This window comes from Copadichromis virginalis, linkage group LG22, assembly GCF_057382275.1.
Source record: "Copadichromis virginalis isolate Kocher_CV1m ecotype Utaka linkage group LG22, C_Virginalis_male_GT1.1, whole genome shotgun sequence".
Taxonomy (NCBI): Eukaryota; Metazoa; Chordata; class Actinopteri; order Cichliformes; family Cichlidae; genus Copadichromis; species Copadichromis virginalis.
In genome coordinates, this window is record NC_140638.1 from 35,568,227 (window position 1) to 35,586,578 (window position 18,352).

The 18,352-nt window shown below is 41.6% G+C and overlaps 1 protein-coding gene across 2 annotated transcripts in view; it reads right to left on the minus strand.

Annotated features, from left to right (window-relative positions):
- Positions 1–81: 81 nt before the first annotated feature.
- Positions 82–18,352, minus strand: part of LOC146683794 (retinoic acid receptor beta-like) — a 165,191-nt gene continuing 146,920 nt past the window's right edge. For both annotated transcript variants that reach the window (XM_085447045.1, XM_085447044.1), the window contains exons 6-8: positions 14,780–14,984; positions 12,487–12,645; positions 82–6,114 (exon numbers count right to left, since the gene is read on the minus strand). In XM_085447045.1, the coding sequence (XP_085303171.1) occupies positions 5,876–6,114; positions 12,487–12,645; positions 14,780–14,984 (603 nt within the window). In that variant the 3' untranslated portion in view covers positions 82–5,875. The remainder of the gene's footprint in view (positions 6,115–12,486; positions 12,646–14,779; positions 14,985–18,352) is intronic.

An 18,352-nucleotide genomic window follows, 5' to 3' on the forward strand; every position in this document is an offset into this window, starting at 1 on the left:
GGAAAAGTATTAAATAATGTTTTTAAATGAGTAATACGAGGCTTGCTTCATCTTTGTCCTTCAAGCATCTGCACACACCAGTGTTTAAAATAAATATATTTTATTACTTTGCCAGGACAGTTCATGGTAAAGTTAAACAGTATATGAACATAAAAAGTATATGTTAATGTACAAAGACAATATTTATGATGGGAAATGGAAACCAATCAAAGCTTAAATCTCAAAACTTTCCATGGTCGCCTTCAGCCTGCAGCACAGGCTGGATAAATGTACAACACATCCCACAGTAAACTGAGCATATCGTCTCATATTAACACAAATATACAAGACTGCATATCGTCTATTGTCTGATGGGAAAGGTGGTGAACTCGTCTGTCCTGGAGGGGTTCCTGGCAGACAAACACCACAGACCTACTGTTATATGGCTGATGGTGAAGTTCACAGTCATGATTTCTGGCTCCTGATTAGCTTCATCTTGGGTTAGACTGATACTCGGGCACTCGTGGAGTTTTTAGACTCCTGTCTGGGTTTTATTCACAACAAGAAAGTAAATCTGTAAATGTACTCTGTACATCTGTAAATCAGCTCCTCGTGACTAACCAATCGTGATCTATCAGATCACCAGTGGCCCTCTCATGGTCAGTGTACAGGTTGGATTGTATTCTAACCTCATGCAAACCAAGTACATTTTCAGAAACCTATCTTCCAAATAAAGTCAAAGAGGAAACAAAAAACAATAAGTTAAAATAAATAAATTAGATGAAATTAAGCACAGAGAGAGAGATCCCGCCCCTAAGCCTCACTACGTCACGGTGACCTGGAGTATGTACAGGGTTAACTTCCTAGCAGGGGACAGATCATCGTTGAGTGTCTGTAAAGGTCCGTTTGAACTTGAACTGATTGTTGGTACAGAATACTGGCCAGTGCTGCTTAGTCTTCCCATATCAGTCGAACTCAAGTTCGTACCTCACCTGTGAACCAAGTAGCTGTCAGATGATTGATTCGATTGATTGATGACAGCTAGCTGGCTCCCTGGCTGAGGAATGGCAGATGGAGCTCTGCTGTTTGACATGAACACAAACAGACATCAAACATCGAGAGTTGAGGTGACTCGGTTGGCATTTGTCCCATTTGTCCTAAATGACACGCGTGTTGCATTTTCCTCCTGTCTCAGTGGGAGTTTACATTTCCAAGCACAAACACAGAGCGTCGTTTCCACAGAGCTGCCGACTGGAATGCAAAGCACACAGCATTTATATAACATCTCTGCAGTGAGCTAGATAGTAGAGTACAGTTACATCGGTACGACATTCAGTGGAGACTAATAAGTAATTCAGCACGGTGAGGTTCTTTCCTAAAAGGAACAGAGAACAGTCCCTGCTGCATCCAGGATCCCGAGGGCTCGTCGATGCTTCAGGACAGGATGTGGACATTCTTCAGCTGTGAGGACTTTTCATGTCAAAATAAAAAAAGTCTCTCACCAGGAGAGCACGTCAGAGAGAGAACCACAGGAGAACAAGTCCTATGTTACATTAAGATAAAATTCCCTAATACTGCACATCATTCTTCTGTCAGACGCCAACACGTCACTCACATCCAAGCACACAAACAACAGCTCAGGTATGATATGTATTTGCAGTGATAGAATCTAGATTTTTAGAACCTGTCCCCTTAAGTGCTGCTTTTTCTGTTTCCGATCAAAGTCACACATTAAGAGTTCCAGATGTGCTGCCACATGTTCCACACGTGGAAACCTGTTCTGAACTTTGGAGCCTTTTTTTGGGACAAATGTCATCCATGTATGCTGAGCGAGAGTGTGGCGTCACAGTTCACCTAATCCAAATCAGTCCACTGAGAATTCATTATTTTAATCTGATGTGAGCCTTCAATAAACTGTGGGAGTGTAAAATGTACAATAGGGAGTGATTTTGAGTCCTTTTGTTGTGCAGTACCAAAAACACATGACAGCTGATGTTGAGTCGATCTTTTTAAATGTCATTGTCAGCTGACGCTTCAATAAGAGCAATGACAACGCATGCAACAGCTGTACTCGCCCACAGTGGACATCACTTTAGCCTTGTGTGAGTGTTTTTTGGGGACTTTGTTTTGTGTTTGCTCGCGTAGTAATCTGTCATCACACACACACACACACACACACACACCATTTTAAGCATGTTTCATGTGCTATGCATTTGAAATGTAAGTTCACAGGATGCAGTGACATGAAAAAGGATTCATGCTTCAAACTGCACCTGGAATGAGTTGGCGTGCTGACAGCAGGGACACGAACTACCAAAGTTTGCTCCTCCAAACACAAGAATGTTACAATCTGACAGTATTGATTATGAATACAAGATAAATGTTGCTCTGTGGACCAGCATAGCTGTCACACACTTTCACAGTGTAACCTGCTGTGCTACACTTTCATACCTTTGAGTCACTTTACCAAAGGAATCAAGAATTCAGTTGGTAATACAGAAAATGAAGAAGTATTATTTTCATTTTTGTCTCAATGTAATAGAAAACAGATCACAGAGAGCTGTCCACATATCGTCTGACAAATCATGTGACTGCAGGTCTTCTTCACCGGACTGCAGAATCGTATGAGACTTGAACAGACTGAGTAACCTGTACTGAACACATTTACCATCATTTTCACAGTGTAATCATTTTAACGTCTTATTTGTTATGACTGTTATACTTTTTATAGAATTCTTACACTTGTTGCTCGAATAATGTTTCCAACTGAAACAGGCGGCACTCAGTCCCATGCTGTGTGAAAGGAGCCCGGCTATAATGAACTAACTGGTGTCTCTCAAGATTCAGTCTGTCTAAAGAAGGCAAATTTAATGTTATAATGAATGAGGTTTGTTGTAAGACACACTTCTGTCTTCATGGTAAACTCAGTTATTGTACTTAAGGCTCTAGTTTCATTAACGAAAAGACACAAGGATGGTATTGCTGCTCTCACTTTGCTATCAACAAGAAAGCAGAAACTGCTATTGCCCCAAACTGAAAAGTTAGCCCCAAAGGTTCCACGTTATCGAACCCATGTTAGATAAGATGCAGCGTGTGCAGCGTCTGTGCGCTGATCAGGAAAAACTTCATGTCGCGTGTCAAAGCAAGAACTGTGAAGCTCTGCGTGCTTTTATTCAGAATGTGACAAATTAACTGCTCAGCTCAATGCAAACTTAAAGCTTTATTTAAACCTGTTTGACTTGAAATAATTTATTATTAATAATAATAATAATATTTAATTACAGTCTAGATGTAAAATCTGGTTTCAAAATGATCAATGCAGAGTTATTTAAATCAAACCTGAAACTTGATTTTCTGCATGAATTTTGCCTGCTAGCACAAAACTCTGCCTGTAAACTGTATTTACTGCTGAAACTAAAACAAAAAAGTCTTTCCATCTTTACTGCATCCTCTTTGAAATGAAGAAACACATCTTTTTCTTTAAAAAATTGTTATATACTTTTTGTACTTAATTGTTTTAAAGTTGAACATTGTGCTGTGTTTGTGTTTGTGGGGCGATCGTGGCTCAAGAGTTGGGAGTTTTCCTTGTAATCGGAAGGTTGCCGGTTCGAGCCCCGGCTCCGACAGTCTCGGTCGTTGTGTCCTTGGGCAAGACACCCGTTGCCTACTGGTGGTGGTCAGAGGGCCCGGTGGCGCCAGTGTCCGGCAGCCTCGCCTCTGTCAGTGCGCCCCAGGGTGGCTGTGGCTACAATGTAGCTGCCATCACCAGTGTGTGAATGTGTGTGTGAATGGGTGGATGACTGGATATGTAAAGCGCTTTGGTGTCCTTAGGGACTAGTAAAGCGCTATACAAATACAGGCCATTTAATCGTCGTTTTGTTTAGTTATATAGTTACAGCTACTCATCAAAGCTTCACCATGTTTATGTTCACAGTCAGTGAGATTAATATTGGATCAATTGTCTTTACTCTGCTGACTTAAGAGGGATGAAAGTCTATCAATGTAAAGAGCTCGGTCAGTGTTTGGGGTCTTTCCACAATTCACCCCACTGTGTGCTTTTTACATTAGTGTACAGTTGTCGTGTGTATAGCATTACCCCCGTGTGTCACTGATTCAAGCAAGGGACAGAAAAAGAGGTTATGGAGCTCTTCTCATAAGGCCATAATAGATGCACGCACACTTGGCAGTGCATGTTGCTAGCACTGGAGTCACTGATTAGGCTGACATTCAATCATTCATCGCTGCTAAGCTAATGTAGGCTGGAATCAAACAGGAGGGTTAAGCACAAATGTTAGCACAGCTTGCTGACGGGGAAAACAGGGACTGGCAAGAGACATTGGAAGTCTTATTAGCTTGTTTTGCACTGTGGTTCTTATTAGCTTATTTTATGACAATAAAGCAGGTATTCTATCCTATTTCAATCACCAAGTTACCTGCTAACACCTGACTTAAAATAAGTGGTCAGACGCAGGAATTACATTAAAATTAGAAGTAACATTATCATCCACAACTAAAGTCCAGTTAAGCAAGTAGTTTGTGTAGCTTTCCTATGCAATGAAAGGTCACTGCCAACATTTCGACTGTGCTAACTTTCAGCTTTAGCTCCAAATAAAGTTAGCAACAAAGCTAGTTATTTAAAGCATAACTTAATGACAGTAATTCTTTGTATTCTCAGATTTCATCAGTGAGTACAAGTTAACACCAAAATAAAATAATCTGTGATAGATTCTGCCCGGACTGACTTTCTTCAAATGTTCCTGGTATCTTGTTGAAGTATCTGAGGTGGAACTGCAGCCATAGACTCAGTTAAAGCCAGGAACTACCTCTCTGTTCTACACAGAAGGCTAATCTGACACTGTGGAAACAGATGGCGAGAACACATGGAATCTTTTTCCACGTTTTCCAGTTATTCTCTCCCAGTTCCAAAGTGCAAACAATAAAAGAGAATCTTGGTAAACCTGAAGTATACTGTAACAGGGAAAAGGATCTTATGTGATCAAACCTCTGGTATCTGTCATCAGCCTAATTTCCCCAATCAGTTCTGACAAGAGCCACAAAATGAGTTGATTTCATAGACTGGTGCATTCTCAATCTAACCTTCTACATTAGGTCTCAGCAGTTTACCTGGAAGGTTGAAGCAGAAGAGACATGACCGATCTGATCAGCGTGTATCTCCAGGCTTCTGCTCTTGTGCTTTCCTCCTTCGAGGAAACAAACGAACAAACTCGACGTCTGGATGTACACTTATTCACGGAGAAATGTGAACCCAAAACGGTTATAAAAGATAAAACGTTTTAAATATAATAAGAAATATAAAATATTAGACTTCCATGATGTCTATATGCTGTAACCTTCTAGATAACCTTTTGAAGGACCTAAAATGAGCCCCGCTTTAATCCTCGATGTGTCACCTCAGAGACAATGAATAAAGCACCACAAAATTCATCTTAGAAACAGAGACCTAACCATTCAATGATATGTACAATGCATATGTGACAACGATACAAGAGAAGAAAACAGATGACAGAGAAAGACCGAGCGAACCAGAGAAAACACTTATCAAACTCCCGTCATGCAGATACGAATTTACACAGGAGACCTGAGGAGTATTATCTCTGCTGGTTTGTGAGAGCGATGCCCTTCCTGTCACAGTCCCAGAGGCATGTCAAATAAGAGCTCGATTCAGAAATGTACACAAAGCAGGGATCCTTTGAGACCTCTGTGTTATATTCTTTTCAATGAAAGAATTTTGGGGAAATTGGAGAGAAAAATAGGGACAAAATGGACGTAAAATGGAATATCAAGCTTAGGAGTCAGGTTAGGTAGATTTTAAGGGATGTACATCTTGCCCATGTTTTTGAGCAAAGTAATGCCAGAGAGTTTCCCGGGGTGCCTCCTAGGGCTCGATTCTGGGTGGTGTGGCAGCACCCTCCTCGTTGTCTGAGGAATTAGGGGATTCCACAGTAGCAGCATCCTTGCTGCGACTTCCCTTGCTGTTGAGTCTGGGCCCCACCTCAGCTGAAGTACTGCTGCTGCTCTGGCTATCTTGGCCCTCTGAGTTCTCCAGCATCTCCTGGATTAGCGGTGGCATGGAACCTGGGATCTCCATTTTTAGAGAGATGACTCGCTCTGCTCCTGCAAGACCACGGTAGGAGAAAAACAGTTTTGAAACTGGAATATAAATCCTTAACATCTATAGTCCTTTTCTCAATATAAACCATATAATACCTAAAATACTAGCAGTAGGGATGTGCACAAGTAGTCGACTGATTGTTGCTGTTATGCACGAGTCGTTTAATCTGATGGTTTTACATTGTAACTGATGCCGATGCTGGTAGATTGTTGTTTCATAAATGTTATGCAGCCATTTGCTACCAGATAGAGCATCTATGTTAGGAAACGCCATAAATCTATTAATCCAGGCCTGAACATCATGTTAACACTGCTATCGTTCTCTAAAGGTGAAAGAATGAGATCGCTGATATAAGCAGCTGAAATTAGCTTTCTCCAATGGGTGGATGGGCTCTCCCTTATTAATAGTGTGAGGAGTTCAGTCGTGTGGGGGGTTCAGAGTATAGCTGCTGAGCCTCCACATAGAAAGGAGCCAGCTGAGGTGGTTGCCTCCTGGCCTCTACTAGCCAGGCATGTCCTACAGGAAGTAGACCCCAGGTAAGACCCGCAGATCCCATCTGGGTCACGCTGCATAAAAGTTATAAATTGACTTGCATGTAATTGACTGATAAATAAATAATCCCATTGAAACCAAGACTGATTGATGCCCCAATCTTATGGCATCAATCAATCAATCAATCAATCAATCAATCAATCAATCAATCAATCAATCAATCAATCAATCAATCAATCAATCAGGGACAAGGAAACCTGCACAAAGTTGGAATGGGCTACTAAACAATCACTAAGCTCAGTGAAAAGGTGAGTGTTAACTGTAAATGCTTGTGCACTAAACCTTACTTAGCCATGGTCACGTGACACAGTGTTTCGAAATATCAGCACTTCAGAAGCTCAACACATTAAAAATGTCAGTATTAAGTGACCCATTCCCACAATTCCTGATTAAAATAGAAATAGCAGAAATACAAAATGCTGTTGGTCTGGAGCTCCATGCAGGATCTCACTTCATGGGGCGAAAGGTGGTGGACTAGCCCAAAACTACACAGTTGGAGCTTGTTAATGATCTGAAGGCAGTTGGAACCACAGTCACCAACAACACCTGATGTATTTTGTAACGTATTTTGAATACTTTGGATTACTTAATATATTATCATGCTTTTTACAACTACATGAATGTGCTATTGCTGTGTGATTTATTACTGAAGGTTACTCTCCACACCAACACCAGCTAGATGTTTAAATCTTAATATATATGAGTAACAGTAGGTGCACATTAGGTAAGGCTGCACTTTTTGCAGTCATCTCGTATAGAAAACTATTCAGCGCGTATATAAAACAGGTCCGCGGCTCCGAACCGTAGTAAAGGGACCTCTGGCTAATACGTCGGGTTCGTGTCGGGCTCGTAGCCGAAAACTAGTTTTACTTTGTTGTCTGGGTCAACTTTGCTAGCGAGAGACAGAGAGAGGCGTTGAAAGGCTGCTGTTGGACATACAGTAACTGTAACGGAATACAGTTACTCATATTTTGTATTTTAAATACGTAACGCCGGTACATGTACTCTGTTACTCCCCAACACTGGACACAGTGAACATCTAAATGATTCAGAGAAGGCTTCCGGTCAGATGAAACCAAAGTCAAGCTCTCTGCCATCAACTTGACCCGCTGTACAAATACACAAAGAACACCATCCCCACAGTCAAGCACAGCGGTGGAAACGTGCTGTAGGACTACTTCACCTCACTGAGGGGTCAATACTGGCTTTTTGTCTTTTCCTTTTAAAGGCCTAAACATATCTATTAAAAACCTTGAAGATGCACTGGATGAATGGATAATTTGGTTGTTTGTGAACATTTTTCTTTTTTATCATGAGTCAAAAATCCCTTGTGATGGCCAAAAAAAGAGTGGCTTTATTGTCATTTCAGGGATGTGCAGTAGTACAGCACAGAGTGAAAAGAGACAACGTTCCTCCGAGACCCTGGTGCTACATATGACATATAACGGACAAACACAGGACTACGTAGAGTGTGAAGTTCAAAAATTGCAAGAAAACAAGACAAGACAGTGCAACACTAAACAGAACAGAATGATACAGACACAAGCAATGGAAATGTGCAAAATACTGAGTATTGTGCATAAAGTAACTTGGTGTCTGAAGGTGTGTGTGTGTGTGTATGAGATACTGCAGGTAAGTGCTTGGTAGTGACGTGTATGAAGGTATGAGTGTGTCAGTCCAGTCACTGAGTGTTCAGGAGTCTGATGGCCTGGGGGAAGAAACTCTTCCACAGTCTGGCATTGAGGGCCCGGATGCTCCGGTAGTTCTTTCCAGAAGGCAGCAGGGTGAAGAGTGTGTTTGAGGGGTGTGTGTACAACGCTGGTGGCTTGTAGGGTATTGCAATCCAATACGGTGCAGTTACCATACCAGACAGTGATGCAGCTGCTCGGGATGCTCTCAATAGTCCCTCTGTAGAAGGTGGTAAGAATGGATGGTGGGAGATGGGCTTTTCTCAGCTTCCTCAGGAAGTAGAGATGCTGTTGGGCCTTCTTAGTTATGGAGCTGGTTTTGAGGGACCAGGAGAGGTTCTTTGCCAGGTGGACACCAAGGAATTTGGTGCACTTGACGACCTCCACAGAGGATCCATTGATGTTAAGTGGACAGTGATCTCTCTGTGCTCTCATGAAGTCAACAATCCTGTCTTTTGTTTTGTCCACGTTCAGAGACAGGTTGTTGACTCTACACCAGTCTGTTGTGCGTCCTCTCCGTATGCTGACTCGTCGTTCTTGCTGTTGAGACCCAACACAGTCGTGTCATTGGCGAACTTGATGATGTGGATCAAACTGTGCATTGCTGCACAGTCGTGAGTCAGCACAGTGAACAGCAGTGGGCTGAGCACACAGCCTTGAGAGGCTCCAGTGCTCAGTGTGGTTGGAGATGCTGTTGCCGATTCAGACTGTCTGAGGTCTCTCCGTCAGAAAGTCCAGGATCCAGTTGCAGAGGGAGGTGTTCAGGCTCAATAGGCTCAGTTTTCCAATCAGGTGCTGAGGAATGATTGTGTTGAATGCTGAACTGAAGTCTATGAATGGCATTCATACAAACGTGTCCTTATTGTCCAGGTGGGTGAGGGCGAGAAGTAAGGTGGTGGCGATGGTGTCGTCAGTTGATCGGTTGGGCCGATAAGCGAACTGCAGTGGGTCCAGTGTGGATGGCAGCAGGGTCTTAATGTGCCTCATGATGAGCGTCTTGACTTCATTATGATGGGCGTGAGTGTAACGGGGCAGTAGTCATTGAAGCAGGACACTGGGGACTTTGGCACGGGAACGATGGTGGTGGCCTTGAGGCACGTTGGGACAACAGAAGATGTCTGTGAGGACAGCTGTCAGCTGGTCTGCACATTCTCTGAGCACTCTCCCAGGGATGTTATCTGGACCAGCAACTTTCCGTGGGTTAACTCTGCGAAGATTTTTCCTCACATCAGCAGAGGTCAGACACAGAACCTGGTTTTTGTGAGGGGGGTGGACTTCCTTACCAACACATCATTCTGAGGGTCAAAGCGTGCATAGAAGTTGTTCAACGCATCTGGTAGGGAGGCGTCACCATCACAGGCAGGTGTTGTCTTCCTGTAGTTGGTGATGGCCTGGATGCCCTGCCATATGCGCCACATGTCGCCGCTGTCCTGGAAGTGGCTGTGGATTCTTCTGCCATGCACGCACTCTGATAGCTCAAGACAGTTTGGCCCTTGCTGTTACAACTAAAATCCTCCAGGAGGCACAGCACCAGCTGCTCAATGAATGAGTGAAACAAACAAATTTTACCATCGATGTGCTAAAATCTAAAGAGGAGCAGATCCAACAGAGACTTGCTTCGGCTGCAGTGATCGGATGCTGTACGCCCGATCACTGTCTGTCTGTCGTGGTGAAGAGAGAGCTGAGTGTAAAAGCGAAGCTCTCAATTTAACAGTCGATCTACGTCCCTACCCTCACCAATGCTGTGCTGAGCTGTGGGTAGTGAGCGAAAGAACGAGATCGCGAATACAAGCGGCGGAAATGAGCTTCCTCCTAAGGGTGAGAAGTTCAGCCATCCGGGAGGGGCTCAGAGTAGAGCCGCTGCTCCTCCACATCGAAAGGAGCCAGCTGAGGTGGTTCGGGCATCTGACAAGGATGCCTCCTGGGCGCCTCCTGCGTGAGGTGTTCCGGGCATGTCCCACCGGGAGGAGGCCCCGGGGCAGACCCAGGACACGCTGGAGAGATTATATCTCTCGGCTGGCCTGGGAACGCCTTGGTGTTCCCCCGGATAAGCTGGAGGAGGTGGTGGATGGGTGGATGGATGGAACATTGCAGACGTGGAAACAGAGCAACTACGGGTGAAATTTTCAGCCTGTTGCAGTAATGCAAAGCCCCCAGCATCCAACAGGTGCGGGGGGCATCTGTTGGATGAACGAAGGCACTGACATCACTTAGTAATAAAACAACATCATCATCCTTCTGGCAGACAAGGGTAGGTGCACAGTTCTGTGAAGCATGTGGAGGGGTGGGAGTGCATAAGTGTTACTTCTTCCCACTGCTTTTTGAGCACCTGTTGTAGTAGAAGATAGTATTTTCCTTCCTGTGTGTGTGCTCTGTTTTGTATATATGCTTGAAAAAGCTTGAAGATATAAAATTGGATGGTTAGCTGTTTCAATTTAGTCCTGTTCAGTTTTATTTTATTTATTCAGCGCCAAATGACAACAGCAGTTGCCTCAAGGCACTTTATATTGTACAATAAAGACACAACAATAGTAGAGAGAAACCCCCAATAAATGATTCCTTTGAGCAAGCACTTGGCAACAGTGGGAAGGAAAAACTCCCCTTTGGCCAAAATAAAACCTGAGCAGAAGCAGAGCAGCTATCTGTCGTGACTATTTGGGAGTGAGGGGAGGGAGAAATAACAAAAAAACACATAGTGAGTAAAAAGGGTGAGTGAAGAAGTACTCAGTGCATCATGGCAGGCCACTAGCAGCATAAGCATACTGCAGCATAACTAAGGGAGGACTCGTGGTCACCTGATCAGCCCTAACTACATGCTTTAGCACAAAAGAAAGTTTTAAATCTTAAAAATAGAGATAGTGTCTGTCTCCTGAATCCAAACTGGGAGCTGTTCCACAGAAGAGGGGCCTGAAAACTGAAGGATCAGCTTTTCCTTTTCCTTTAAAGACCCTATAGTCTACAAGTAAGCCAGCAGAAGAGAATAAAGTGCTCTATTGGGACGCTATGGTACTACGAGCATCATAAGATGGGGCCAGATTGTTGAGGAGGATTTTAAATTAGATCCTGGATTTAACAGGAAGAAAAGCCAATATAGAAGAAATCTGTTATTTTTGTCGTGTATATGCAAAATAAAAAGATGTTCACAAACATGTTTACAATTTCCTAAAATATAGTTATTTGCAGCATTTCATCATTATGTTTAATTCAGTTCAATTTTATTTTTAAATGGCAGCAATTCACAAAAGCTCATCTCAGTGCAGTTTATACTGAAAGATAAAGACATCACAATATTAGACAATCCTCTGCTTCCTCTTCGACGTCCAACGTGATCCTGGAGACGACTAGCCGATGCTTCACATGTGTGCACATTCCTCCACTCTTGCACAGTGGGAGAAATAATTATTTGGAGGTGTGGAGAGGCCTACCCAGTGTCCAGACCTCAGTCTTTTAGAAAAATCAGCATGGGATCAAATAATTATTTCCCCTACTGTAAGCTGTATATATCTTTATATCTTTCCACCAAAGGATTTCAAAACTTTCCAAAGAGCTACTATCAAAGCTGTGTCGTGTAACAGCACCTCAACCCAGCTTTAATCATCATTGTCTCCAAAACAACAACAAAGCCTGAACCACCTTAGTGATGAAGAGATGGAGAGTGAGCAATCAGTTAATAACCTACCTTTGGACCGTTAACCATTTCGGCTCAAGCCTTTTAATTAGGTTGAATTTGTTTTATTATTATTATATTTTAATATACATAAGATGTAGGCTGGACATGAAACAGCATATGCATTATTCAGCAAATACTTCATATTCAAATAAATTTATATGAAAGTAAAGCAGCTCAACCTTAAACATGTGCAGCAGTAATATGGGGAATCTTCTATTCTTTTTACTTTTCAGAGTTTTATGTGTCCTGAAGTGTTTTCATGATGTTTTATTTAAAACCACTTTTATTTCCAGCTAATTTTCAGCTAATAATAAATGATCTTTGGGGATATAGCAGATATTTATTTAACTACAGTGGTACTAATAATGCCTTCCTGTAGCTGTCACCACACAGCACTTTAAAAACATCACTTTGCTGATTGTAAGCTCAATCATCACCACACGGTACGCTAATGTCCACCCTACCTTTAGCACTGATACTGCGCAGGTCGGTGATCTTCATCAGGGTTTTGGGGAACATGTGTGGTTTACTTGGCCGACGCTTTCTCACATAGATCTTGAGAGCTTCAAGCAGTGGCTCCTGCAGCTGGTCCACTTTAGAGGGCTCCTCGAGATCCTGACGATCTGATACGCAGACAGATGCACAAAACACGTCAGACTTGAGGCTCAATTAGGACAAATTCATATATTGGTTTTATATGATATAGACAAAACTGAGGCGATTATATGTGATGAAGTTTGGTTTGATTTAGAAGAAAAACATTGCAAACAGAGCTGTTCAGTCGGGTTCAGTGTTGTCTTTCAATAGCAGCAATGATCTCAGTGTACCTTAAATTGCAAAGTTAAAAAACCCTTTAATATAAAAGAGAACAACTCAGCATTTGCTCTCACTTGCGTCCTTTTCCGGACATCCAAAGTTATCCTGCAGACTACTGTTCGATGCTGACTCTTCATATCACCTTGCAGTCTCCTGTCTTTCAGATTACACCGTCTGCATATGATGTAGTCCATATGTGTGCACCTACCTCCACTATACAGCGGGGGAAATAATTATTTGCAGGTCTAGAGAGGCCCAACCAGTCTGTAGACCTCAGTCCTACAGAAAATCTGTGTTGGTCATTGAAGCTTCAAGTTGCCCAGTGGCAGCCAAGAAAGGATTTAGAGTTCACCAACTCCTCGCTCCTGAGATGAGTGCAAACCTGGTGAACAACTACAAGAAATGCCTCACCAAGTACTCAATCGTATTCTGTTTGAGGGTTCAAATACTTGTTTGACTCAACAATAATAATATTTTGTTGTTGTTGTTTGTTTGGTTGATACAGTGTATCTGGAAAGTATTCAGAGAGCTTCACCTGTTCCACCTCTTGTCATGTTACAGCCTTATTTCAAAATAGGTTAAATTCATTTCCACCTCAAAATCCCATAATAACAGTGGAACTGTTTGTTTGCTCACTGTGTTGCAATTCTTGCAAATTCATTAAAGAGAAAAAACTAAAGTTTAACATGTGCAGTATTCTACTGACACTGTAAGTTAACGATACCGCTGTGCCTGCAGTGCAGCCAAGGAATCTTTAACCTTTAACCTTTAACCTTCTATAATAGGTTTGTTAGTTTGAACAAAAGTGATTTTAGTTGATATTTTGTTGCTGTTTGGTTCTGTGTGTTTGAGTAATGTGATGGAACTCATTTGAAATATTTACAGTTACCTGAAACATTAGCGAGCAAACAAGATGAGATTACGTGGTATGTAAATAAAAATGAGAACGGATGTTGATGACCTGATGGTGTAATGTGTACTTCACAAACCAGTCATAAGGTGGCAGTGTTTACACTCAGATCTAGACCTGGGGAAACTGTAGTCAAGATATGTGATTACAAATGCGATCAGAGGTGTCTTGTGCCTTTCATGGGTTATGCAAGAGCCTGTAATATGTAGCGAGACCTTGTGGGTTGAGTATATACGTATAGAGCTCTGAATGAAAACCCAGCAGTGATGAAATCTGAGTGCTGATGGCGGGTGGGAGTGATTAAGACAACTGAAGCATGATTTTTGGTGGACATACAGTAAATGAAACATTATTACTCTCTAATTTCCTTCATGTGTTTGACAGTCTGATCGTTGCTGCCTTACTCAAAGAAACCTGTGGCTGACTTTCAGACTACATTCAGCTGGAGTCAATACGGGCTAACTGTGCTGAACGAATACGAGTCAGGCAGAGTTTAAATGTGGACTGAATCATTTTCTTTACGTACTCCAACATTTCACCATAAACTGCTTAGTGTATGTCTTTAGACTATGATGCAATCAGGCTGCAAACAGCATGTTATGTGTGGTCCTGTTGGTCTGGCAGCCTGTAATGTTTCACTTCGCTTCATGTGCTCAGTTGTATTTGTATTTAGCAAATAAAGCTGTGATTTGAGTTCTAGTCTGTTTGAGTCCTGCATCTGGATCCACTCAATCACCACGTGGTTTTTGACTAAAACGATCTAAGTATAGTTGTGACTACAGCCAAGATCTGATTGCTTAGATAACATTTGTGGGTAATTCCTTCTTTTGAGCAAGCACAAGCAGGTGTAACCATACAATCCCTCTGAGGACCGACAGAAATGTGATGAGGTCTGCTCAAAATTTGTGTCCTCGTGTCCTCATTTTTTGAGGTACACGTTGTCAGTTTCTCGTCATTCTTTGGTACCAACACTAATCAACACCAACGGTTCCCATTCTCACTAAACGCCTGATGCTCTGTCCTTTATTCACCTCCAGAGATGAGACAGATAGCGCTGAGGAGGCCTGTTTCTGTGTCATCCATCTCAATGGGCAGGAGCTGGTTGGCAAAAGTGAACACCAAGTCAGTAAGCGGGCCGAAGCCAGCATTGTGCATCTGCGTCCGGTTGAGGGTCAGCCCATCTGAAAAGGTCATGGTGTCCTGGTCAGGGGTGTATCTTGTACAGATGCGCAGGATCTGACAGAGAAGCAAACAAGGCAGAAACTGTGAGAGATTCACAGCTGGCAGGTTTTTAATGAAATGCAAGTTTAAAGGGGACCTATTCTGCTCACTTTCAGACTGCATCTTTATTCTGAGACTCCACGTGATTAGCTTTATATCACAATTTGTCCAATAATATAAACTGTAGTGGAGTGCAGTGTAGTGTAGTTTACTACCAGAGAGAAGGATGTTTCTCCTTGCAGTTAGTATTTATTTATTTATTTTTTGTTTCACACATGGTACAGCAGTAATGCATTCCCATACACAACCTTCCTTTCAAATAAAGTAGCACTGTTTCCATGCATGAAAAGGAGCAGGAAGAAGAATAAATTCTTACTGACACCTGCCCCCTATCTGTGATAATACAAGTAGGCAACCAAAATTACACTATGACAATTTTCTGCACATAACAAAACAAAGCAAACAGAACAATATACTCAACAATGAGCAATACCACTAAATATCAAACTAAAAGGATCATTTTTCTACAATTAAATTCTATTCTTTTCAACTTCTTCATATTGGTTTATCATTTTATTCTTATAGCAGATTTTAAATTGAGAAACATTTATATAACACTTAAGATGATCACTGAGAGAACTCCAGTTTCTTATGCCTGTGACTGTTGGACACATTTGCCTTTGTGTGGTTCGAGCTTAAAATAAAACTTCCTTCTGCCGTCCCCATTTTCTGAACACAATACAAATAAACTTTGTAACTTGAGAGGTAGTGTTTTATTTTTCGCCCTAAACATAATAGTTAAAGTCTGTAATTTCACTATGTCTTCTAGTTTTAATAATTTCGATTTATAAACAAACTATTAGTGTGTTCTCTATATTTAACATTATGCATCATTCGAAGCGCTCTCTTCTGTAATAAATATAATGGTTTCATATTAGTCACGTATGTATTCCCCCATACTTCAACACAATAGCTCAGATAGGGTAGAAACAATAAAAAATATAATATTCTCATTGTCTTGTAATCTAATATATATCTAACATTACCCAGGATATAAATACTTTTAGCCATCTTTTTTTTAACATGTTCAGTATGAGGTTTCCATGGTAACTTGTCCACTATTACACCCAGAAAACTGAATTCTGTCACTCTTTCAATTATCACTCCCTCTATAGATAATACTATCTCTTCCTCCTTTACACGGTTTCCGAATATCATAAACTTTGTTTTTTCCAAATTCAGCAATAACTCATTTACATCAAACCATTTTTTAATTTTTTTCATTTCAACAACCATAATTTTAGCCAATTCTTTCACAATAAAAATTTGTATCATCTGCAAACAAAACAAAATGTAACATTTCTGACACATCACAAATGTCATTTATATATAAATTAGAGACCACAGAGAGGGCTAAATGCAGACGAGATCCTAAAGACACTTGAAATGTTATAGTTGTTCTGTGTATTGTTGCTGCTGAACGAGCCAGTGATTTGCTGACATGTTCAACCTAAAACAAGGAGTTAAATGCACATTCATCTACCTAACACCTGGCTGCTGTTCTTATTTACAGACCATTATTTACCTTGACATGTTGCTCTGTTTGATTTTAATAGAAGTCAGCTGACTCTATGAGGTCTAACACATTTTACATAAACCAGCAGACACAATACACCAGAAAAACAGTGACCTTCCAAAGACCCGAAGAGAGTAACCTTTGGATCTCCCTGTTGCACTGCATGTTTGTGTGTGTGTGTGTGTGTTCACCTAATGAAGCAACTGATGGTGGATGTGAAGCTTACAGTAGCCTTTGAAGCTATTTGAGTGGGTTGACTCTGACAGTGAGTGGCAGGCATGTCTGCAACATGAAAAAGAATAAAACATGGCTACTGGCGGTGACTCGCACCGGCTGGCCAGGCCTGCGCTTAGATACACACATACACACATCTACCCACAAAGTGTTTGATCTTTCTACTGACACTCCCTCACCCAGTCCTTGTGCATAATATCTACGCCCTTCACCATAAAAACGTGCGGGTGAGCGGATGTTGATGGTTGAGTCAGAGCCAGAAACTCATCGTGGTCGGCCTTCAACTTCTCACCTCGCGTGTGTCCCTGTGAGTTCATTACACTGCTTTGTCACACCTGACAAGTACGACAGGCCAGTACAAAGTCTCAAACTCAACTACAGCAATAGCCCCAAAACTAACCTGTTAACAAATACATATAAAGAATAATAAATAATGTGGTAGCGACCAACAAGTCCTGAAATCCTGTGTGATTTAGCTCTGTTGCAACTACATCAATAGCCATCAATGGTGGATTTTACATTCTCAGTTTAATTTACCACGTTTATGTTTATACTATAATGTTAGTTGGGTTTATTAGTGGTTAATAAAGACTATAGCAGATGTATTTGTATCAGTTAAGATCATACATTCTTGCTCTCACTTGGCGGAGTCACGTGACAGTGTGGCAGCTTGCTGCTCTCAGATTCCAGTGGCTGGTTTGTCTTTTACGTTTGTTTACACTTGTGACTACATGGAAACCTCTATAGAGAAAAATGAAGGCAGCGCTGAAGTGCAGTTTGTCCACTGGCCACCTGAGGCTAAAAGCAAATCAGTCACTGCAGACTCATGATGAAATTGCTAACTTTACATAATCGACAAGCATATTTATTTTACAAATAGAAATAAAAAAAGACACATTGATTGTTTCTCCCTTCGTAAGTCTCAGCTGGCGAATTTTCTGATAACTCATCCAAATAGATCCTGGTGGAAGATGTCTGACCTCTTTGATTGACAGCTTCCAGGCACAGCTGGAATTGATCATTGCTCCAAAAACACCTATCTTTCCTAACCTCTTACCCAAATTCTGATGGGTAGGAAAATCGATAAGGGCTTAGGAAAGAGAAGAGCGGAGCACTGAGAATTGGAACTACCTTACACTTGTCTCCTTAACAATGTGATGCTGGATATCCACCTTGTTGAAATTACAATGTGCAGAAGATGGACCACAAAACTCACATCTGACTTCGCCACATGTTTGAACCTTGTTGTTCTACAGAGGTCATATAAACACAGGCCGGCCTGTGAAAAAATAAGGTTGGAATTTTAAAGGAACAATTAGGTCAAGATTTACTGAGGCACCCAAAAACCTTCTTTAAGCAGTAAAAAGCTACCTCGCTTTAAAGAGGCTCAGTGTCACAACTAGTATTTTTGGAGTATTTTTGCTGCTGGCCTCATGGTACCTGTATTTGTAAGAGTTTCACTTTCAGGAGGAGACTATATAAATGAGTCAATGAGAAATGCAATGTCTGTGGCACACAATTTACTGTGCTGTTTGCTTTTACATACATGCCGTATGCCTACTATGGTTGTGAA